Source organism: Dendrobates tinctorius, unplaced genomic scaffold, assembly GCF_039654945.1.
Source record: "Dendrobates tinctorius isolate UK_male_01 unplaced genomic scaffold, ASM3965494v1 ptg000008l, whole genome shotgun sequence".
NCBI lineage: Eukaryota > Metazoa > Chordata > Amphibia > Anura > Dendrobatidae > Dendrobates > Dendrobates tinctorius.
This window is the reverse complement of record NW_027361676.1, coordinates 16,629,006-16,654,306: the sequence shown is the minus strand read 5'-3', so window position 1 is coordinate 16,654,306 and position 25,301 is coordinate 16,629,006. Positions and strand designations below refer to the sequence as shown.

The 25,301-nt window shown below is 42.0% G+C and overlaps 1 protein-coding gene across 1 annotated transcript in view; it reads left to right on the top strand.

Annotated features, from left to right (window-relative positions):
• Positions 1–25,301, top strand: part of DCHS2 (dachsous cadherin-related 2) — a 387,512-nt gene that overhangs the window by 202,228 nt on the left and 159,983 nt on the right. The window contains exon 2 of the mRNA XM_073576392.1: positions 10,887–11,078. Coding sequence (XP_073432493.1) covers positions 10,887–11,078 — 192 coding nt within the window. The remainder of the gene's footprint in view (positions 1–10,886; positions 11,079–25,301) is intronic.

Here is a 25,301-nt window from a genome sequence, read left to right as displayed (position 1 = left end):
TAGAAATTTAGGAATAAATTGACAATGGGGTTTTACCATTCCCTCTGATCAAAGGGGGTGGGGTCTTTACAAAGTCTAAAACTGTCATCAATAATTAGAAAGTGCTAGGCCGCACCCCTAATTGGTAACACCTAGTTGTCAATGTTTATATATTCCTGGAGTATTACCATAGTAAGGTACAACAGAGAGTTACAACACAAGCACTGTCATTTTATGGGAATTATTTTCTACAACAGACAAATCGGAAGGGTGATGAGTAGAGAAGAGCGAACCCAAACATCTCCTGGAAGCCTGTTTTATAGTTTGGGAGTTCGAGGAGAGAGGGAAAGAGGGAGAGAGAGATATAAAGTTTGGGTCTCCATTGATTTCAATGGGGTTTGGGTTCAGGTTCGAGTTTGGCTACAGTTCTGGTACCTGAACCAAACTTTGGGCTCCAGTTCGGTAGGGCACCAGAACCTGAACTTCCTAGTGATGGGTACTCTTTAACTTATTGACTAGAGGATTGTTGGCGTTATAGAGAGCATTTTCTTTATTTTATTTTCTATTTTGTAAGAATATTGAGATCTTCCTCAATATAAACATTGTAAACTAGTCTTGGAAGAGCGGAAAATTATGGTGCAATGTCATTAGCATTTCTTATATTCATCAGTTTATTTGAAATGTGAAAATTCTGTGCAGTGATTAATACGGTTTTATAAACAAAGCAAGTAATGAACCTCCATTTCTCATTCCCATAGTCTTTCAGAATTTCATTATTCTGCCATCTACATGACTCACAGCCAAATGACAAACATTGCAGTCTAGTAAAGAAGAAGAGTATCCCCACAAACGTGGTAAAATCCCGGTAGCAATGCAGAGATGACATGATGGCTCCCGGCCTTCACTATTGCTGCACTGCAATCCTACATGTCAGGGGGAATTTAATAGCACAATGTAAAGCCAGGACTGTTTTCATATAAAGGACTCCGTTCAGCTACATCCGTCTTCCAGAATAAGCATCTGTGGTGTTTTTATTGTTTGCAGTTCTTTAAATCATGCTTCATTTACCATTGAAAAGCCAATGTCATAAAACAGATCAATGGTATTAATGTAGGAGTGGGTGGCACTATTAATGAGAGCTCTGCTGCTTGTAAGACCGGGGGTTGAGTTACTTTCCTGTGGACGTACTATAAAGCTCTTATTGTGCTTAAACTACATATGCAATTAACTCCTTACAGTGCAACCATTTCAGATTGCTATTTTCCCTTATAAGTCTTTGAAATCTCTTGTCCCCTGGTGAGGTTGTTTATTAAAAAAATTACTTTGCTTTATTCACCCTCTCCAGGTCCAGTGCTGAGTTTCTGCAGCACTGAGTTTGTCTACAACGCTGACGTCACATCCACATTGCTGAAGCAAGTCAGTGAGCGCAACAGACCTAAACCAAGTCAATGAGCTCAATGGCCCTAAAGACAGTCAGTGAGCTCAATGGCCCTAAAGCCAGTCAGTGAACTCAACAGCCCTATAGCCATTCAGTGAGCTCAATGGCCCTAAAGTCATTCAGTGACCTCAACGGCCCTAAAGCCAGTCAGTGACCTCAACGGCCCTAAAGCCAGTCAGTGAGCTCAACAACCCTAAAGCCAGTCAGTGAGCTCAACGGCCCTAAAGCCAGTCAGTGAGCTCAATGGCCCTAAAGCCAGTCAGTGAGCTCAACGGCCCTATAGCCATTCAGTGAGCTCAGTGGCCCTAAAGCCATTCAGTGAGCTTAATGGCCCCAAAGCCATTCAGTGAGCTCAATGGCCCTAAAGCCAGTGAGTGACCTCAACGGCCCTAAAGCCAGTGATTGAGCTCAACGGACCTAAAGCTAGTCAGTGAGCTCAATGGACCTAAAGGCAGTCAGTGAGCTCAACAGCCCTAAAGCCAGTCAGTGAGCTCAACTGCCCTAAAGCCAGTCAGTGAGCTCAACTGCCCTAAAGCCAGTCAGTGAGCTCAATGGCCCTAAAGCCAGTCAGTGAGCTCAACTGCCTTAAAGCCAGTCAGCTCAACAGCCCTAAAGCTAGTCAGTGAGCTCAACGGCCCTAAAGCCAGTGAGTGAGCTCAACGGCCCTAAAGCCAGTCAGTGAGCTCAACTGCCCTAAAGCCAGTCAGTGAGCTGAACTATCCTAAAGCCAGTCAGTGAGCTCAACGGCCCTAAAGTCAGTCAGTGAACTCAACGGTTCTAAAACCAATCAGTGAGCTCAACGCCCTTAAAGCCAGTCAGTGAGCTCAACGGCCCTAAAGCCAGTGAGTGAGCTCAACGGCCCTAAAGCCAGTGAGTGAGCTCAACGGACCTAAAGCTAGTCAGTGAGCTCAACGGACCTAAAGGCAGTCAGTGAGCTCAACAGCCCTAAAGCCAGTCAGTGAGCTCAACGGCCCTAAAGCCAGTCAGTGAGCTCAATGGCCCTAAAGCCAGTCAGTGAGCTCAACTGTCGTAAAGCCAGTCAGTGAGCTCAGCTGCCCTAAAGCCAGTCAGCTCAACAGCCCTAAAGCCAGTCAGTGAGCTCAACCGCCCTAAAGCCAGTGAGTGAGCTCAACGGCCCTAAAGCCAGTCAGTGAGCTCAACTGCCCTAAAGCCAGTTAGTGAGCTCAACTATCCTAAAGCCAGTCAGTGAGCTCAACGACCCTAAAGTCAGTCAGTGAACTCAATGGTTCTAAAACCAATCAGTGATCTTAACGGCCTTAAAGCCAGTCAGTGAGCTAAACTGCCCTAAAGCCAGTCAGTGAGCTGAACGGTTCTAAATCCAGTCAGTGAGCTCAACGGCCTTAAAGCCAGACAGTGAGCTCAACGGCCCTAAAGCCAGTCAGTGAGCTCAACGGCCCTAAAGCCAGTCAGTGAGCTCAATGGCCCTAAAGCCAGTAAGTGACCCCGGCAACTCTGAGTGGCATGTGTAGTGCACCCAGGTAGAGCCATTGAGCTCACTTAATAGCTACAGCACGGTCGATGTGACATCAGCATTGTAGACAATAACAGAGACAGTGAGCAGCAGTGGACACTGAGCAGTGGACCTGGGAAGGGTGAATAAAGCACAGTTTGTTTTTAAATCCATCCGGAGCTGGGTGACAGGGGTTTTATCCAAAACTCAAAAAGTCCCTTAAAGCTATATAATTATGACAACATGATAGAACAATGCATAAATATATGCGGGGACAATACAAAGACCTTTCTAATGATCTTTTTACTCTTAGACCTGTGACGGGGACAAGGGGGCATCCTCTACATCTGGAGGAAAGAAGGTTTAAGCATACTCACAGACACGGATTATTTACTGTAGGAGCAGTGAGACTATGGAACTCTCTGCCATATGATGTTGTAATGAGTGATTCCCTACTAATATTTAAGAAGGGACTAGATGCCTTTCTTGAAAAGTATATTACAGGGTATATAAACTAGTTTCCTTTATATTGCGTTGATCCAGGGAGCTAGTCTGATTGCCATATGTGGAGTCGGGAAGGAATTTTTTTCCCCAATGTGAAGCTTACTGTTTGCCACATGGGGTTTTTTTTTGCCTTCCTCTGGATCAACATGTTAGGGCAGGTTAGGATAGGATATGGGTTGAACTAGATGGACTTAAAGTCTTCCTTCAACCTTAATAACTATGTTACTATGTAGAACTTTCCATCATTGTTTTGCTCCTTCAGGGAGTGCAGGAGGCACTAATACATATAGTAAGAAAAAAACCTTTTACAAGGAAAGTGAGCTGTAATTTCCATTTTTTTTACCCCTAAAATTATTTTCTTATTCTTGAAGACCCCGACAGCTACCCAACATGTACTAGGAAAGTGGCAGAGCCAACAGCTTCCAGGAAACCCAAAAGGTCTCAGAGCTATAGTTGGAAAACTCTGCTCTAGTTTTGGACATTTGTGGGTTGTGAAACACCCAAAGAGATATTTTCTGCTAAAAACCAATTAATATGCACTGTATTCACTTCTGCTCATTGCTTAATATTTCTACAACATTGAAACAATAAATCTTAAAAACAAAAACTATTATTTCAAGATGTTTTGGAAGAATTAGGAACTTCTAGCTGAAAATGTTCGTATTCTGCTATGACAATGTACGAAAAAAGAGCTGAACGCTGCGGTGAGAGCGGTTCACAAACTTTAAAATTCTATAGTGATTGTAATTTTCTAAACTGTATTGAAAAGTATAGTCCACCATGTTCTTCAGTGATGAGCAATAGAAGACATGCACAGACTGATTCCACTGCGTAGACAGTCTATATACTTTGTAATAGGTATTTTTTATGTGTTGTTTGTACATAAAATTATTATTGGTTTGCTTAAAAGTGGTTATTTACTGGGCCCGATGATTTTTTTTTTATGGACAATATGTAAGAGATGGATTTTCTGCTTCATGGTATGCAATGAAATGTCTAAGAAGTCACTAATATGTGATATGGCTTTCATTGTTGTTTGACACAATGACGTTTTATTTGATACAGTCGTCGTGCTGGACTTTATGTTCTACTTTCCCATTGGATGCCCTTGATGACAATCTTTCTGCCTTTTCTGTAAAGTAATTTGCACACATCTGCATCATATGTTTGTCAATACTCTCTATATGCATGTACAATGTGTACTCACTGTTCTTATGTGTGAACAGAGCCTAACTTAGAAGATCACTGTACATAAAAAGTTAATAATCTATGCAATCATTGCATAACTATCCCAATACTTTACAGTAGAAACTGCATACATTACAAAAGATATCTCTTAAACCTGGTGGGCCTGGTGTAGTTAAATCCATGCCAAAATTTCTGTATAATTCAGCGAATAAGAGTACTGCCATAGGGTTTCAACAACAGAGAAGAGTTAGAAGACTGTGGCGTCTGATTGCTCCCACTCCTGAGCTGAGAAGAAGCACTTCTTTATTTTAATGGTTTTTATTTGTTCTGGCAGAACAAGGGTTAATCAGCCATGGTGGAGAGCCCTGCGCTCACACCTGTGCTCAGTTAACCTCTCCTGTTCGCTTTATAATCTGGGCTCTGATGCAAATCCTTGTCAGACCTAGCATTTGCTGCATGGCTTCAGGAGGGAGAGGTGTTCATATGATAAGGAGAGTTGGAGGAGCTATCTGTGACTGTTGTTTGTTTTGTAAGTGTGGTTATTCCCTTACAATCTCTATTTTGATTCTTTCCCCTACCTCCACTCCCCTAGTATTCCTCTGTTATATGTGAGTGAATATTTTGTATGTCTAGAGTTTTCTGTTAAATCTTGTTTGTTTAGCCTTGTTTGTTGGGTCAGTGTACTGGGGTGCACAATAGCGCCCCTCTTCCCTGGGTGAGGGAAGAGAACAGATGGAGGGCTAACTCAGGAAATAGAGCAAGGGTAGAGGCCCCGGCATCTTCAACTTTGGAAGTATAACGGGGAATAGGGCGAGCTAGGGCGCCCCCTAGAGATAGCGACAGGGAAGGAGCCCCTGGTCCCAGATCACCCGACAGCTGTGTCGTGTCAAGTACTTTATAAGTCTAGCTATAGAATGAAATATCTCAATCCAAATGTATTCAATTGACACCTGCCAAGCCAGCCTGACTGAGTATTGTAGCTTGTAGTGAGCAGTGTGAGATCTCGGCAGCAACAAGGAGGAGGGACACTGAGGAGCTGTCAATAAGGCCAGTTGGGCAGAGAATGAGTTTAAATTTTAAAACTAGATTATAGACCCTTTCTTATAACTTTTTAAGGACACCAGTCTCATCAGGTCTAAGAGATCTACTTACTACTGTATGCCATTTTATCCTGAAATCTTTTCCGCTTTAAGATATATTAAAGCATGTTAGCACCGCTTATTTTTCAGGTTCAAAGGCTGAATCTCTGATCTCTGCTTCGGATTTGCAGTCTACACTTCCATAGATGCACACGCTGATTAGCCCCATTCATTGTGGCTAATGTATGTGTGTCTAAATGTGCTAGTTTCTATATGGAAATCACCTCAAGAACTGATATATAAAAAATGTTTCCGACAAACACAGTAGTCAAATCCATGTGTGGAAAAATCATTTTATGAACTACCATTTGTGTTCCCATTATGAACAATAAAAAAATAGAATTCCTGTTGATTTCAGCATGAAAAATCAAAAGTTCGAACCTCCCTTATAGTCCAAAGATACCATCATGGTTCCCTCGTGTGCAATCACAAATGTGAGCATGTCTTGCTTTGTCAATGTGTGGAGATTTACATTGTGGAAATATAAAAAATAGGTGTCCCTCTACATCAGACGTGGGAAAACTATGGACCACGAGTTACATTGGGCCCTTTGGCTGTTCCAACCCGGCTGTGCCCATCCTGTACACATCTCTGCCACTCTCCTCACCTCCATCCGAAGTCTCTACTTAACTGGATTTTTCACTGTCATGATGCAGACTCCAGTGGATATAATGGTGGAGGAGAGAGCCATCTGTTTCCTCTTCTACCATTGAACCTGTGCGGGCTGAGAGTCTCAGAACAGTAGGCGAGATGACATCACTAGATCGTATGTGCTCTGGAGCCTCTGTCTGCACAGAGGTAAAACCAAAGTAGAGCGCTGGGGGAATGGGGGATAGGTGAGAAGTGTTTGTTACATGTATTGCTATTCACTTGGGGGAATATGTAGTGCCATAATATTACGTTTGGGGCCTGTGTTGGATCACACTGTGTGGCGGGACTGTTGGGCCATCATATTGTGTTTGGGAGCTGTGGGAGGCATCATAATGTGTTGGGGTGCTGTGGGAGCCATCATACTGTTTGGGGGATCATACTGTGTAGGAGATTGCAAGGGAAATCATACCTTAATGGAACCATACTGTGTACGAGATTGTGAAGGCCATCAAACTGTGTTGAGGGGCAGCAGGGACATAATATTTTATGTAGGTGCATCTTACTACATGTGGGTAATGTGGGTAAAGTATACTGTGTGGGTAGCTATGGGACTATCATACTATGTTGGGGACTGTATGTACATCATAGTGTGTGGGGGCTGTGTGGAGCTCATACTGTGTTTTGGAGCTGTGTGAAGCTCATACTGTGTGTGTGAGCTGTGTGGAGCTCATACTGTGTTTAGGGACTGTGTGGAGCTCATACTGTGTGTGGGGGGTGTGCGGAGCTCATACTGTGTTTAGGGGCTGTGTTGGGCTCATACTGTGTGTGGGGGGTGTGCGGAGCTCATACTGTGTTTAGGGGCTGTGTGGACCTCATTCTGTGTGTGGGGGCTGTGTGGAACTCATGCTGTGTTTGGGAGCTGTGCGGAGCTCATACTGTGTTTAGGAGCTGTGTGGACCTCATTCTGTGTGTGGGGGCTGTGTGGAACTCATACTGTGTGTGAGGGCTGTGCGGAGCTCAAACTGTGTTTAGGGGCTGTGTGAAGCTCATACTGTGTGTGGAGGCTGTGTGGAGTTCATACTGTGTTTGGGAGCTGTGTAGACCTCATACTGTGTTTAGGGGCTGTGTGGAGTTCCTACTGTGTGTGAGGGCTGTGTGGAGCTCATACTGTGTTTAGGGGCTGTGTGGACCTCATACTGTGTTTGGGAGCTGTGTGGAGCTCAAACTGTGTTTAGGGGCTGTGTGGAGCTGATACTGTGTGTGGGGGCTGTGCAGAGCTCATACTATGTTTAGGGGCTGTGTGGACCTCATACTGTGTGTGGGGGCTGTGTGGAGTTCCTACTGTGTGTGGGGCTGTGTGGAGTTCCTACTGTGTGTGGGGGCTGTGTGGAGTTCCTACTGTGTGTGGGGCTGTGTGGACCTCATACTGTGTGGGGGCTGTGTGGAGCTCATACTGTGTGGTGGGGGTGTGGACCTCATACTGTGTTTAGGGGCTGTGTGGAGCTCCTACTGTGTGTGTGGGGGTGTGGACCTCATACTGTGTTTAGGGGCTGTGTGGAGCTCCTACTGTGTGTGGGGGGGTGGACCTCATACTGTGTTTAGGGGCTGTGTGGACCTCATACTTTGTTTAGGGAATGTGTGGACCTCATACTGTATGTGGGGGCTGTGTGGACCTCATACTATGTGTGCGATGCCTCTACCTTGTGCCAGTCATTACACTGGCTACCCATCCACTCCAGAATTCAGTATAAACTTATTACCCTCACCCACAAAGCCCTCCATGGCTCAGCACCACCCTACATCTCCTCCCTTGTTTCAGTATACCACCCTACCCGCGCCCTCCGTTCTGCTGATGACCTGAGGTTAGTATCCTCAATAGTCAGAACCTCCCACTCCCGTCTCCAAGACTTTACACGTGCCGCGCCAATTCTTTGGAATGCACTTCCCAGGTCAATACGATTAGTCCCCAATCCCCACAATTTTAAGCGTGTCCTGAAAACGCATTTATTCAGACTGGCCTATCGCCTCAACACATTAACCTAACCTATCCCTGTGTGGCAGAGCCAAAAGTTTTACCATAACCAGGTTCCCAGCATCATGTTCCCACATGCTTTATGCATCCATTAGCCCTCTGTGTCTGTACTGTTACACACTTAACATTATGGCTGGTCCATACAATCAGAGCAACTGTTACCACCCACCTTTCGTGTCTCCCTCTTTCCTCATAGACTGTAAGCTTGCGAGCAGGGCCCTCACTCCTCTTGGTATTTGTTATAATCTACTGTATGTGATTATTGTTATGCTGTAATGTCTATTGTCTGTACAAATCCCCTCTGAAATGTAAAGTGCTGCGGAATATGTCGGCGCTATAAAAATAAAATTTATTATTATTATTATTATTGGGGGGGCTGTGTACACCTCATACTGTGTTTAGTGGCTGTATGGACCTCATACCGTGTGTGGGAGCTGTGTGGACCTCATACTGTGTGTAGGGGAGCTGTTGAATATGGTACAAGAGCTGAATAACAGGAGCAGTATGATTTAAGGTTTTTTCAATTTTTTTTATAAAGACCAGTAAATTATATCGTTTTGATCTGCTCAGTAATAAGCAATAAAGCTAATATTAAAATAAAATAATAATATGTTAATATTGAACATACAGTAATTAATTTCAGCATATTGGTTCAGTCCTCTGCAATAGACATGGTCTCTCGTTAATTGCCCACCCCTGCACATTATAGTTACCCAGGTAAGCTGTAATGGGTGTGTTGACATGTTTTCTGCTTGTGTCCTGTGTCAAGCAGCAGAATTATGAATGCAGCTCTGGGCTATTACACACGCTCTGGATTAGTAAAAGGTCCCCACTGCTGTGTCTATGTGTATGTACGGTACGTTTCTGTACTCATGTGTCTATTGGGTTAATATGACTTGATGAGTTTCTAGATTTCTTACATTACCATTTCTTAACATCAGCACATTTCTTCCTACTGCGGCTGCTAAAAACTCTCAAACCCTTTAATAATAATATAATACCTCCTAAAAAGAGTGCACCTATTGTATTACCACACACTCCCCTAAAATCCTCTTGGCATTTTAACAGTTGGGGTGGGAAGAACAGATTTTAGAAGTTGTGACTTAATCTTTTTTTGACAGCTTTATGCTACGTGTAATATGTGTTTCAACGCTGCAGATGCCTCAGATCACCTTAGAGCTAATGTGTTTAAAGGATAAGGATTATAATACAGGGGAACAAAGATAGAGGGATAACAAAGGCTTATAAGTGCCATATGGGAGGAACAGTCACGCACCTGCGGTTAGATAATAAATGTATGTTGCCTGCTTGGTTTATCTAAATTCACAAATCCGCCTGGATTTATTCCTTTAATATAGACTATAACTGTATTTTATTTCCCCTCCTTTTAGCCAACCTGCTAATACATATCTGAGCTGTTTTGTATCGATGATAGATACGGCAAACTTATCTCATGCAACTATTAATAAGGAGACACAATATTTGCTTGTGGCTAATCCAACAGGTCGCATTAAAGGCAATAGTAATATTATAATATTAAAGTTTTACTTTCTATTGGAATAGAATCTATTTTTGCATTGTAGTAATCTGAAACTTCTTACATTTCCTAATATGTTACTGTCCTCGACTACCAAAAGTATGAGCAGAGGCTCAAGTGCGATCCCATAAGGTTACACCCCTGCGTTATGGTGACTGAAAGAAATGTCAAACTGGGAGAAAGCTGTAAATGAACAGTTCAATGGTTTTAATTTTAGGAAATATATAAACTACATCACTATACTTCTTTTTTTCCTTTTTATCTCCATTTTTGAGACGTTCACATATTGGTTATCATTTTGCATTTGTTTTTATAATACTAGGCTTCAGTCATATGTACAGTATGTAAATCATTATTTTACATCAGTATTTGTAAGGGTCCATTTACACCTGCACTAAACAACTGATGATCAGCTACTTTGCTGATTGGTGGTCGTTAAATATCCTATTTACACAGGCAGACGGGTTTCAGACGCGCACTGAATGATCTGTAATAGATCCCTCAGCGTGGAAAGCCTGCCGTTGTTCTCTGCAGTGTGGTGACAATGATGATCTTCAGCTTTATTACAGTAAATTTGTGATGTCACAGCCAATTACCCTACTTCAGAAGGGGTCTCCACACCCTCTAACACTCCTTTTAGCGTTTGCCTTCCAGGACCTTATTACCGTTCCAAGCACCAAGTCAATGAACCAATACTCTGGGCCAGATTATTATCAGTTTTGTGTGTTCTCTGGTCCTAAAGCTGTCGGACTGATAGGCTGTACCCCGCTTCTTTCTCCATTTTTTTTCTTTCTTTATGCTACATTTTTGATTTTGACATACAAGTACATAAATACTTATGCAAAATTGACCAAAATACATTAGTTTGAAAGTGACCCTTTTTTCCCCCTAAACTGTACTGTTTTTAGGCATAATTATGTAGTCAATATTGTTTATGCAGAAGACATATATTATGCACAATATAACCAAATTGCCATGTCCTAAAGACGTGCCACCTCTTTTTCCAGGTGAAGGCCAGCGATGCTGACTCAGGTGCTTTTGGCAGAGTCCACTATTCTCTGTATGATCGATTCCACAACACTAAAGAGTCTCAAAAGTTTTGGATTGATCACGATTCTGGACGTATCTGTGTATCACAAGATATTGATACAGAAGGAGAACCAGGAAACTATGATCTTATTGTAAAAGCAGAAGATGGGGTAAGTTTCTATTCCTCTAGCCTTCTTTAGAACGTACAGTGTCTTCTAAACAAGATGTCATAACCTCATTTAAGAATCTTAACCAATGTCTCAATGATACTTAAAGAGGTTCACCGGTCTAAATTAATAAGTCTGCAGTTACTCTGCGTGACCGCACACTTCTGAGCAACTCCAGCACATGCAATATACGTTGCGAGGATTTGCTGGTTTCTTTCAGTTTGTGGAAATTGGACTGTACTCAGATGTCAAGGACTCACTGACTTGCATGACAATGTACGATCCAATTGTCAGATCAAAGTTGGGTTTACCGGCGTGAAAAAATTCTGACATGTGCACGGCTCCATAGTATAATGTTGGTCCGAGTCCAAACTGCTATCCAAAATTTTGTCGGATCGTACTCTGACCGAAAATACGGTCGTCAACATGTACCTTTAGGCTGAGTTCAGGTGGACATTACTAGTCTGCAACCACAATGTGTTGTGTTTTTAAAGGGCAGCCTATGTAGAAAATCTTATCCAAGCATCTCCATTTATTTTGGCACCAACAAGACTTTTTACTCTTTTCCACTGGCACCAGCATTTTTCTAAAGAGGGTAACAGCGTTAACAGAAAGAACCAGAAAATGGGCCTACAGTGCAGCTTTCCTGGCACATGACAGCCAAGAAAAATTTCTTATAGGAGATGTCGAGTCTTAGGTTACAAGTCTGCAGTCATTCTGTGGACTTTCATCATTTTCACTCTTCCAGTAATAACTATAATATATTTTGTTCTTAATTGTTATTCATAGAGTTTTATTCTTATATTACTCAAAAGTTATCTAATTTAAACGTTAAAAAAAAATCTGCACTCGTGGAATTTACATTTTCATGAAAAACACCGGAATCTGTGCCGTATGCTAGTCATTGACTTCTCATGATGGGAAAAACATCTTATTGTAAATGTATGTGCCAGTTTTTGCACGCTGTTAGGAGTCGTCTAACTAAAACACAATGTAAATGCAACCCTAGGCAAAATGTAGAGCTTCATTGGCTATAATGGACCAAGTCAGAGTCAGGCATCACATGTCTTAAAGCAATGTTTATAGGCATCGAGGAATTTATTGTTATTGATTGGATTTAATCTTAACATATGAAACATGAAGGAGTATGCGTCCATTATTATATTGTTCGATGTTTATGTGACATAACGCCACTTTACAATTAGATGGTGCCTAATGGAAGGCATGTGTAAAATACCATGTAATATGTTCGGCTTTGAATTTCTGAAAAAATAAAATAATACAAAAGATTATAAAACTTTATGAGGCAAGAATATTTTTGGAAAAATAAAGAGTTTTTAGAATTTTTGTATGCTAGAATGAGGTTTCTAGAATGTACTGTTTGGCTGTACATACATGTTACAGCATTTTGGCCAAATGAATTCCAAGTTTTTTTTGTTAGCATCCATTGGTAAACGGCCCGTTACACAAAACGATATCGCTAGCAATATCGCTATAACGTCACTAGTTTTGTGACGCAGCAGCGATATTGCTAGCGATATCGCTATGTGTGATACTTACCTCCGACCGGCTCCCCCGCTGATTATCGCTGATCGCGCGAGAACGTCCTGGGCCGTTTCTCATCGGCCACTTCCTGCTGCGGCGACCAGCGACGCATGGACGTGGGCGGGAGGACGTCAGGATCGTCTCGTCTGACAGGTAAGTAGCGACCCCCGACCGCTGCTATGTCGCTGGTGAGATCTGCCTGTGTGGCAGCTCACTAGTGACCACTTAGCGATGCACCAGCGATCCTGACCGCGTCATATCATGGTCGGGATCGCTGGTGCATTGCTAAGTGTAGCGGTACACTTACATGCGTTTTATGGTGTTTTTAAGTCCTGCAGAGGATCATAGACAAAAAAGGCTACACAAAAATAGCACATAAAGTCCATGAATGCAGACATTTCAATAAAGTCATTCTAAAGTCACATGTAGGCTCACAATTTACCATTTTGGCAAGGGGATGGACCAAATGGCTTCTTAGATACAAGTTTTTGTCCCTACATATAATGTGGTTTGAAGTTTACAATTCTTGTTGCTTGCTGATCTTATAGCCCATATGCACAACACACCTATAAATACAGTTATTTGTTAGCTTGCAATGAAATGAGAGAAAATGAATTCATTTATACTTGTACGCTGAACATCTCCAAATAGTCTGCTGAATTAATTACCCCATGACAGAATAATCTGACTGTAAACAAATTTGATCTTTGTATATGCTAAAAAGATTGTAATACATGAAGAATAACAGATGCTCAATGTATTGTCATGTTCCTTTTCCTAATAGAAATGCTCTTTATAAATACATGCTAGAGACCTTAAAGGAGTAGTTTGCAATTAAAGTTTATGATACACTTAAATCTCTATCTGTTTAATGTCACATAATTTCACACAAAACCCCAAAAATGGGCCGGATAAAAATGTTGCCACCCTCAACTTAATATTTGGTTGCAAACTCTTTTTGAATATATAACCGCAATCAATTGTTTCCTATAGTCTATAGTCATCAACAAGTTTCTTACACCTCTGAACTGGAATTTTGGACCACTCTTGTTTTGCAAACTGCTCCAGGTCTCTCATATTTGAAGGGTTTCTTCTCCTAACAGCAAAATCTCTCCACAGGTGTTCAATGGAATTTAGGTCCGGACCCATTGCTGGCGACTTTAGAACACTCCAGCGCTTTGTTTCCATCCATTTCTGGGTGTTTCTTGAAGTTTGTCCTGCTAGAAGAAATATGAGTTAGGATGCAAACCCAGCTTTCTGACACTAGGCACTACATTGTAACCCAAAATCCTTTGGCAATCTTCAGATTTCCTGATGCCTTGCATGCAGTCAAAGCACACGGGGCCAGAGGTAGCAAACAACCCCAAAACATATTTGAATCTCCTACATATTTGACAGTAGGTACTGTGTTCTTTGCTTTGTAGACCTCATTCCGAAGATAGTATTCTGCTACAGATGGATATGGATAAGTTGGAAACTTGGGCTGAAAGGTGGCAGATGCGGTTTAACAATGATAAATGTAAGGTTATACATGGGACAAAGGAATCAAAATCACCATTACACACTGAATGGGAAACCACTGGGTAAATCTGACATGGAGAAGGACTTGGGGATCCTAGTTAATGATAAACTTACCTGGAGCAGCCAGTGCCAGGCAGCGGCTGCCAAGGCAAACAGGATCATGGGGTTCAATAAAAGAGATCTGGATACACATGATGAGAGCATTATACTGCCTCTGTAGAAATCCCTGGATAGACCGCACATGGAGTACTGTGTACAGTTTTGGGCACTGGTGCTCAGGAAGAATATAATAGAACTAGAGCGAGTACAAAGGAGGGCAACAAAATTAATAAAGGGGATGGGGGAACTACAATACCCAGAGAGATTAGCCAAATTATGATTGTTTAGTCTAGAAAAAAGACGATTGAGGGGCGATCTAATAACCATGTATAAGTATATAAGGGGACAATACAAATATCTCTCCGAGGATCTGTTTATACCAAGGAATGTGACGGTCACAAGGGGGCATTCTCTGCGTCTGGAGGAGAGAAGGTTTTTCCACCAACATAGAAGACGATTCTTTACTGTTAGGGCAGTGAGAATCTGGAATTCCTTGCCTGAGGAGGTGGTGATGGCGAACTCAGTAGAGGGGTTCAAGAGAGGACTGGATGTCTTCCTGGAGCGTAAAAAAATTGTATCTTACAGTTATTAGGTTCTTTAGAAGAACATAGAACTGGGGATTTATTCTGACAGAATATAGGCTGAACTGGATGGACAAATGTCTTTTCAGTCTTGCTAACTATGTTACTATGTTTTTTGGTAAACAGTAGAATGATGTGCTTTACAAAAAACTTCTATCTTGCTGCGGAATATGTCGGCACTATAGAAATAAAATGTATTATTATTATTATTATCTTGGTCTCATCTGGACGCTTTGCCATAAGGGTTTTAACTTACTCATGTACATTTTGAAAAACTGCAGACTAGCTTTTTTAGGTCTCTGTGTCAGCAATAGGGTCCTCCTGGGTTTTCTGACTTAGTGTTTCATTTCATTCAAATGTCACCGAAAAGTTTGCATGGACACTGATGAACCCTAAGCCTGCAGGACAGCTTGATCTTCTTTGGAATTTGGATGGAACTTCTTATCCACTATTCAGAGTATCCTGAGTTCCAACCTTTCATCCTTTTTTTCTGCTGTCCACATCCAGAAAGACTAGCCACAGTGCCATGGGTGGTAAACTTCTTGATGATGTTACTCACAGTGAACATCAATATCTCTGGAAATGGACTTGTGACCTTGAAATTGTTGTTGTTTTTCAACAATTTTGGTTCTCAAGTCTTCAGACAGTTTTCTTCTCCTCTTCCTGTTCTCTTAAGGTCAAAAAGGCACCTGGCCCTGATGGTGTATCTCCAATGTGTCTGAAAGTATGTGCTACCCAGCTTGCCCCTATACTGACAAATATATACAATGTGTCACTGAAAGAGTGCGTTGTACCTCAGTGTTGGAAAAATTCCACAATTATCCCTGTCCCCAAGAAAGTGGGATCCTCTGAGTTGAACGACTATAGACCAGTAGCACTCACATCTGTAGCTATGAAAGTCTTCGAAAGAATTATGATGTCCCACCTGATAAAATTCACGCAGAAGCTATGGGACCCGCTTCAGTTTGCCTATAAGGAGAATCGTTCGGCAAACGACACTGTCAATCTGGCACTGAAGTACATTTTGGATCATACAGATGAACGGCACTCATATGTCCGGATTCTTTTCATGGACTTTAGCTCAGCGTACAATACCATTGATCCGAATTTACTTCATAAGAAAATGGTAGCTCTTGGAGTCCCTCTCAACTTATGCTTGTGGATTTATAACTTCCTGACAGCCAGGATACAGAGTGTAAAAGTTGGACCATTCACTTCGGACACCTTGGTCACAAACATCGGGGCACCTCAGGGGTGTGTTTTGTCCCCGTTACTGTTTTCTCTCTATACGAATGATTGCATCTCTTCAGCAGACTCAGTAAAAATCTTGAAATTTGCCGATGATATGACACTGATTGGTCTCATCAGGGGAAATGCTGAAGACTTTTATCGAAGTGAGGTGGAAAGAATATGTGACTGGTGTAAAGCCAATAATCTTGTACTCAACACTAAAAAAACTGCTAAGATGGTTGTGGATTTTAGGAAAGATCAACATGAGATACTTCCAATCTACATCCATGACGAAGTGGTTCTTAGGGTCACAGAGACCAAATTCCTTGGTGTTATCATCTCTCATGATCTTAAATGGGGGGAAAACGTGGATGCTGTTATAAGAAAAGCACAACAGAGGATGTTCTTCCTGCGTCAGCTGAAAAGATATGGTTTGTCTAAGAATCTGCTGATCTTATTCTTTAATGCTGTCATCAGATCTGTGATTTGTTCCTCTCTGATAGTCTGGTATGGGGGAGCCACTGCGCATGACAAACTCCACTTACAAAGGACTTTCAGAACAGCAGAGAGAATTATAGGCTCCCCCCTGCCTAAAATCCAGGATCTTTATGATAAGAGTATTCGATCCCACGCATTGAAAATTTCATCCGATCCCTCTCACCCGGGACACCCCTCATTCCAACTACTCCCTTCAGGATGTCGCTTCAGAGTCCCCAAATGCAGCACCAACCGCCATATGAACAGCTTCTATCCACTCTCTGTTCAACAATTAAATCGTCATGTGTAGACCATATACTGTATCTGTCTTGTTAGATGTTACTTGTTGTATCTGTTGTTATATATTATGTTGCCTCTTTGCCACAAAGAATTCCTTGTATATATGTAATATGTACTTGGCGATAATAAATTTGATTGATTGATTGATTGATATGCTTAGTATGCCACACACAGACACAATTCAAAGATTGAGCCAACTTATCTTTTTATCTGGTTTCAGGTGTGACTTTCATATTGTCCACATCTGTTACTTGACATAGTTGGGTTTCAACTAGAATCACACAAAGTTGTTTATCCACAATTTTGGAAAGGTGCCATTAATTTTGTCCTGCCCATTTTTGGAGTTTTGTGTGAAATGATGTCCAATTTGCCTTTTTTTCTTTGTTTTGTGCTTTGTTATTCCATTACACACAAAGGAAATAATGTTGTGGTTGGCTGACTCAGCTGCTTTCAGAGGTAGACACAGGAATCCTTCTTGGGTAAATTGCCTGCTGGTTTATTAAACATGGAATGAAGGATGGCAGGATTTAACAAAAAAATGGACTTTATGACATAACAGCAAAACAAAAGATAACTTATAGCACAGTTCAAATATCTATGGGATTCACCCACTCAGGATACTGTACACTTCAGCTCCCACTGGAGCTACCACCTGGATACTTACCTGTCTCCAAACATACTGCAGAGAAAAAAAAATGTAACAAAATATTTGGCTTCCCCAACCACACCCTTGAGGTGGAGATATGGTGAGTAGGCATCTTACACCTACTCACAAAAAAAACAGACTCTTGTAATGGCTGATTAACCCCTCAGCACCTAACATGCTGGAGAGAAACTTCTAGGTTTCACATCATGGATGATAGTAACCTTTGTGAATATATGTATGTACCCCCAATACAGTCACGGCGAACTCACGATAACACCATACTACTCGCTGCCACCATCAGTCGTGTTTTATGCAGGCTGCCTGGAGGCCTGGTTCTAGTTCTAGTAGTGTTTGGCTTCAGGGTGAGCGGTACAGAACAAAAGAAACAGAACTATTAAATTTTATATTTAATCCAAAATGATAGGCAGTGTTTATAAAAAATATACAAAAGGTTTTACAAAGGGGACAAAACAATAAAGCGTATACAATTACAGGGAATGAAACAGGATTAGAAGAACTTACTACACCGATCACAGAGATAATTCAGTTTAGCGAAGGAGAGCACTTCGATTGTAGACGTTCAGTGAATGGGATTTATGCATACACCGAAGTGTATTTCTCTACAGCAGAGGCGGGGAACCCCAGCTATATGCCCCCTGTGATCTCTGTGCCCTCCATCTATGTGCCCCCCAGCTGTTTCCCCATGTGATATCTTTGCCCCCTGTGATCTGTGCCCTCCAGCTATATGCCCCCCGTGTTCTCTGTGCCCCCAGCTCTGTTTCCACATGTGATCTGTGCCCCCCACCTATATACCCACTGTGATCTGTGCCACCCCAGCTATATGCCCCCTGTGATCTTTGTGCCCTCCATCTATGTGCCCCCCAAGCTTTTTCCCCATGTGATATCTATGCCCCCTGTGAACTGTGCCCTCCAGCTATATGCCCCCCATGATCTCTGTACCCCCAGCTATGTACACCCCTGTGATATCTTTAGCTCCCAGCTTTGTGTCCCCTGTGATCTATGTGCCCCCTGTGATTTTTTTCCCGTGATCTGTCCCCTAGCTATATGCCCCCCGTGATCTCTGTGCACCCAGCTATGTGCACCCCTGTGATATCTGTGGCTCCCAGCTTTGTGCCCCCTGTTATCTATGTGCCCCCCTGCTTTGTACCTCCTGTGATGTTTGTGCTCCCATGTGTCCCCTGTGATCTGTCATCCAAAGCTATGTGCCCCCAGCTATATGCACCCCTGTGATCTCTGTGCCCCACCCCTGTGATCTTCGTGTCACCTCTCTGTGATCCCCCAATGATCTATGAGCCTCTCCGATGATCCCTGTCCCCCAATGCTATATATCCCCCAACAACTGTATGTACCCCCCAAGCCCCAAGTGATGTGTATATTTCCAAGTGCTGCATTTACCCCGAAAGTGCTGTATATCCCCCCAAGTACTGTACAGCCTACCACCTGTGATATATATAGCCCCCAGTGATGGAGAAGCAGCTCCAGCCATCACATTAAGGGTGAGTTACCGTAATTAATTGTTTGACTAAATATACCAGGGTAATTTTCAAGGTGATCATTTTTGTGTGACCCTCGAATGATGGTAGAAATTTCCAAATGGCCCCTGGATGGAAAAAGGTTCCCCACCCCTGCTCTACAGGAACCCAGATCATAATTTGTCTGTACCTTTTAACAGCACCTGAGTTATACCCACACACCCCCTTTGATGACCTCACGTGGGTCTGGTTGTGGGATGTTCTTGGTCTTTCAGGATTTTATGAAAGTTGCAGCTTACAAAATATTTTCACTCCTAATGATCGCAGAAGTTTGAGATCACCGCCGTATTTTTTATTGGGATTTTACCATTACCCTGAGATCAAATACAACATGGCTGTTGTCAGCGATCTGCCCACTATTGATTTGTGGCTTATAGGCAGGGGTTACAGTTATGAGAAAATATGCATCTTCTTCCCTGATTCGTTCTGAATCTGAAAATGTATGTCTATCACTATCGTATGTATGCAAGCCACAATATTCATAATCTTCTTTTGGAGACCCCAAGTCTGGGGGGAACAATAGCTTCTTCCACTTGTCTGTGTAAACACATGTACCCTTATTATCCAACCCTCTGAAAAGACCTTTTCAGCCTTAATTACATGTCCAATCTATATACCTTTGTATTTGCACAATAGACACCCTCTTTTGTTATGATTAGGTAACTGAGGAGGATAGCAGGGGAACAGACTAGGCAACCAGATAGCCAGAGAGGTTGGTAACTTAGCGGATTGCAGACCCCTAAACTGACAACACAACTAGAATTAGCCGTTGGACATAGCAGCGATACCCTAGACTCCTCGGCACAGCCAAAGAATTAACTAAGCCTAAAGAGAAAAAAGGGAAAGCTAAACTGCCCCGCAGTAGAACCCCAAAGGAATATATAGCCCCCGAACATATATTGCCGGTGAGACAAGATGAGGCACAAAACACAGGCAGAAAATAGAGTAAGCAAATGATGGGGCCCAAACTGTCTAGATAGAACAGGACAGGACAGGATACTGTCTGCAATCACGCAAAAACCCTAAGAAAAAAAATCCAAAACGTCTGATATGCCAAAATACTGAGGCCACACGACCTCTCCCCCAACTAAAGCAGAACTCTGGTGTGAACTGGACGCAAAACAAAAGATACTGATATAACAGAGGATTAGAAATACTTAAAAGACTGACATGAGCTGTGGCATATGAAATAGAGTCCAGCACAGGTTCCAGCAGGGAATAAGGCTGAACTCACACCAGCAAGGCAGAAATCTGAGGAAAGCAAAAAATGGATCAAATGCAAAAAGATTCAAGCAAACAAATAACTTATCTGAAAGATGCAGGACAAAGCAGGAGGCAAGTAGACTTCCAAATTGCTCAGGAAGAAAACCAAATCACCGGCAACAACTGAGGGAAGGTTGCTCACTTAAATCTCCCCAGTCTGTAACACCTGACCTCCAATCATCCTCCTCAGGTGATTGACTTCTGTCAGCCAGACCAGCTCCATTACCAGCAGCAACCACCAGAGGGAGCCCAAACTCAGAAGCCAGGTCAAAAGTGTTCACAACACTCTATGGCACTGCAGGTGTCCATTGCTTTAAAAAGGACCTGCCTGCATGTTGATTAAGAGTGTCACTCTGGCACTTGTACCTAATTTCCTGCTTCTGTATGCCCATTGTACCATTCTAATTCTAGGAGACTCAGAGTGTCAGTTATTTTTGCTACTGCAATTCTGTGTGAGAGGAGAAGGAGGGGGGTGAATTCCCTTCTCACTAGGGGCTTCAGATATTTTAATATTTTCTACGACAATTGCCTTAATCAATAGAGATCTGATCACTTGAATGAAGAATGAGTCCAGCTTGTGTCCTGGTGATCCATTCAAAATTAATGTTCTGGTGATCAGTGGGGGCTGATAGGCAAGACCCTCATAATCGATAATATTTATCCATCTTGTATATAGGTGACAAATGCTTCTTGTTAGAATACTTTTTATTACAATATTCACTAAATAGATCTAGGTACAATAAAAGTTTTGCATAAATTAAAAATTATGCATACGTTATGTTACTTAATTGTTGCTCTGCCGAGGTCTCAAAGACTTTGTTATATGCCCTTTATTACACCTGAAGATGAGTTTCCATATGGTACTTTTTATCCCAGCTCATCTGCTGCCTATAAAACATTGTATCCAAACAAATGCCACAATGGAATGGAGGAGGGAAGAAACATTTATGTATATAATTCATCACCATCCTAAAACGGCATCTCGCTATGTCAAAACTCCAGAACTTGACAGGTTTAATCAATTGTGCTGAAAATGTGGAACACATTGATATGACACATTAGCCATTTTCATCAGCTGCATCATTCTGAGGCTTTTTCTGTTTCTACAATATCATTTGTTGCCTCTCTCCAGTTGCGGATAAGGATTTCATGTTAGGATAATATGCATTGCCTTGAAGGAGTCATTCATAATCTGAATTTATTTTTTAGATCCTCTCGGTGTTTCAAGCTTTCTATATGCTTTATTCCCATTTAATCCTCATTTAGATGGCGATGATGCAGTTACATTTTTGGAACCCTACTATGACAGGCAATAAAGAATTGTCCACCACACACTCACAGTTTAACTACTATATATTAAAAGGAATATAAGCTTTTAATATTCCTTATTCTTCATTTCTTAACCATGATAAAGTCCTTCTTATTTACCTTTTCTTTTGCGGTCAGTGATCCAGAACTCTCTGAAACTTGTACACTGAACAGCCGAGAAGTGGATACTTGATAATCCTTAGTGTAGGAAACAGTCTTAGAGCCAAACTGATACATTTTTCCTACACTGACACTTTGTAGTAAACTATCAGAAAGATTTGTGTTGCTGCTGAATTAATAGCCTGTGTTCACTGGAGTATCAATTTAGGCCACAAAACACTTGGCACCACTATACATGAATGAGTGCGCTTCCTCTATTATTCAGACACTATCCAATCTTTAACCTTTTGTTATCTACCGGAGCAAAAATAATCTATTAATTTCTTAAATAAGGTACAGAACGTATAAATTATTAGTGAAGGAGCCTGTAGGCCTAACATATATCTTAGACTCTATTAAAGGGAATCAGTCACCAGGTTTTCCCTATATACAGTAGGTCTAGAACCTGTAAGCCCTCTGTTACAGAATGCTAGAATGCTGTATATGTGTCCCCAATCTGCCCTGCAAGGCCCAAAAAAAGCTTTTATTATACTTACAGACAGTGTGGTTTGATCCAATTTGCATCTCTGGTCTTGATCTGGTGCCTCCTCTCTTTTTAGGATTGCCGTCCTCCTTCAATGCTTTGTGTGAATGAGGTGGCCTGCATCATCCACACAGTGTCCTCCATCTCACTCCTCTGCAGGAAATCTTCTCTCTGCCCTGTTAAGGGCAGATCACAGTACTGTAGTGCACGTGTGCCAGCTCTGGTTTTACCTACAGGTCATTGACGCTCTTTGGCCTTTCACCAAGCATGCGCAATGCTGTACTTTGCTCTACTCTCAGCAGGGCAGAGAGAAATAGGCCTGTGCAGGTGAGCGATGGAGGACACTGTGAGAATGACATAAAATGCAAAAAGGAGGACGGCGACCCTAAGAACAGAGGAGGCTCTGGATCAGTGCTAGAGATTGCCATACAGACTATGTCTTCTGTAAGTATAATATGAACTATATTTTATGCCTTGCAGAGCTGAGTGGGGACATATACACATCATTCTAGAATGCTGAAACAGAGGGCTTATAGTTACTGGCCCTACTTTATATGGGAATAACCTGGTGACAGGTTCCCTTTAATTAATAAACCCATTGCCATAAAGTGTGATATATTAGAACCTCAATCAATCTAGTAATCATTAACAAATAGTTATATATAGCATACAGTGCCTCCAAGTAGTATTCAACCCCCTGCAGATTTAGCAGGTTTACACATTTGGAATTAACTTGGCATTGTGACATTTGGACTGTAGATCAGCCTGGAAGTGTGAAATGCACTGCAGCAAAAAAGAATGTTATTTCTTTTATTATTTTTTTTTTAAATTGTGACAAGTTTATTCAGAGGGTCATTTATTATTCAACCCCTCAAACCACAAGAATTCTGTTTGGTTCCCCTAAAGTATTAAGAAGTATTTCAGGCACAAAGAACAATGAGCTTCACATGTTTGGATTAATTATCTCTTTTTCCAGCCTTTTCTGACTAATTAAGACCCTCCCCAAACTTGTGAACAGCACTCATACTTGGTCAACATGGGAAAGACAAAGGAGCATTCCAAGGCCATCAGAGACAAGATCGTGGAGGGTCACAAGGCTGGCAAGGGGTACAAAACCCTTTCCAAGGAGTTGGGCCTACCTGTCTCCACTGTTGGGAGTATCATCCGGAAGTGGAAGGCTTATGGAACTACTGTTAGCCTTCCACGGCCTGGACATTCTTTGAAAGTTTCCACCCGTGCCGAGGCCAGGCTTGTCCGAAGAGTCAAGGCTAACCCAAGGACAACAAGGAAGGTGCTCCGGGAAGATCTCATGGCAGTGGGGACATTGGTTTCAGTCAATACCATAAGTAACGCACTCCACCGCAATGGTCTCCGTTCCAGACGAGCCCGTAAGGTACCTTTACTTTCAAAGCGTCATGTCAAGGCTCGTCTACAGTTTGCTCATGATCACTTGGAGGACTCTGAGACAGACTGGTTCAAGGTTCTCTGGTCTGATGAGACCAAGATCGAGATCTTTGGTGCCAACCACACACGTGACATTTGGAGACTGGATGGCACTGCATACGACCCCAAGAATACCATCCCTACAGTCAAGCATGGTGGTGGCAGCATCATGCTGTGGGGCTGTTTCACAGCCAAGGGGCCTGGCCATCTTGTCCGCATCCATGGGAAGATGGATAGCACGGCCTACCTGGAGATTTTGGCCAAGAACCTCCGCACCTCCATCATGGATCTTAAGATGGGTCGTCATTTCATCTTCCAACAAGACAACGACCCAAAGCACACAGCCAAGAAAACCAAGGCCTGGTTCCAGAGGGAAAAAATCAAGGTGTTGGAGTGGCCTAGTCAGTCTCCTGACCTTAACCCAATTGAAAACTTGTGGAAGGAGCTCAAGATTAAAGTCCACATGAGACACCCAAAGAACCTAGATAACTTGGAGAAGATCTGCATGGAGGAGTGGGCCAAGATAACTCCAGAGACCTGTGCCGGCCTGATCAGGTCTTATAAAAGACGATTATTAGCTGTAATTGCAAACAAGGGTTATTCCACAAAATATTAAACCTAGGGGTTGAATAATAATTGAACCACACTTTTATGTTGAAAATTTATTAAAATTTAACTGAGCAACATAACTTGTTGGTTTGTAAGATTTATGCATCTGTTAATAAATCCTGCTTTTGTTTGAAGTTTGCAGACTCTAACTTATTTGCATCTTATCAAACCTGCTAAATCTGCAGGGGGTTGAATACTACTTGTAGGCACTGTATATAGACTCTGAGAACCAACTCGCAATGAATGTGCAGTCTCCAGTTCTGATCCTTATCAACAGGTGTCCTTCCCCATGGGGCCTCCAAAGTCGTCTATCTCTTCTGTCTGAAAATGAAACCATGACCAGAGATAACATTGTCAAAGCACTGAAGCCGATGCAGATTTACTTTTTCCCATTACTTTTTCAGTTATTTACTCCACTTAGTCTATTCAGCCTCACTGTAGACCTTATCAAATCTGTAGTGTAATCACAGATGTGTACTCTTCATCCATGACATGCATATTTTTTTATTCCTTTAACCTACAGAGAATATTACATTTTATTTTCAGGCTAAGTATCATCCTCTTGTAGCTACCTGTGATTTCCTTTATTTGATAAAGAATTGCTAGCTAACTGGAATTTAGCATTCCCTGTGATGGACAATAGGAATACATTTTTCAGAGGTTACCTTTACTTTTCTATAGACGGAGCAATTATACAAATTATGTGTAGCCAGATAGGCACTTACCTAATGAAAAGGAGACTCCAGCTCATTTACATTGGAGCAAAGAGCATTATGTGCATTTTAAGGCAGAATTATATGGCTTCCATCCCAGTATCTAAAATGGTATTACCCACTGAAGTTTAAACAGAAACACTACAGTGGGAATTGAGAGACTCACCATGATATCACAGGAAGAACTCATAGAACAGCAATTACTTAACAAGTGTTTGCCCAAGTATAAATCGTTAGTTTAGTATTCAGTCATTACAGGCACTATGTGTAAAGGATATGAAGTTCATTAAAGAAA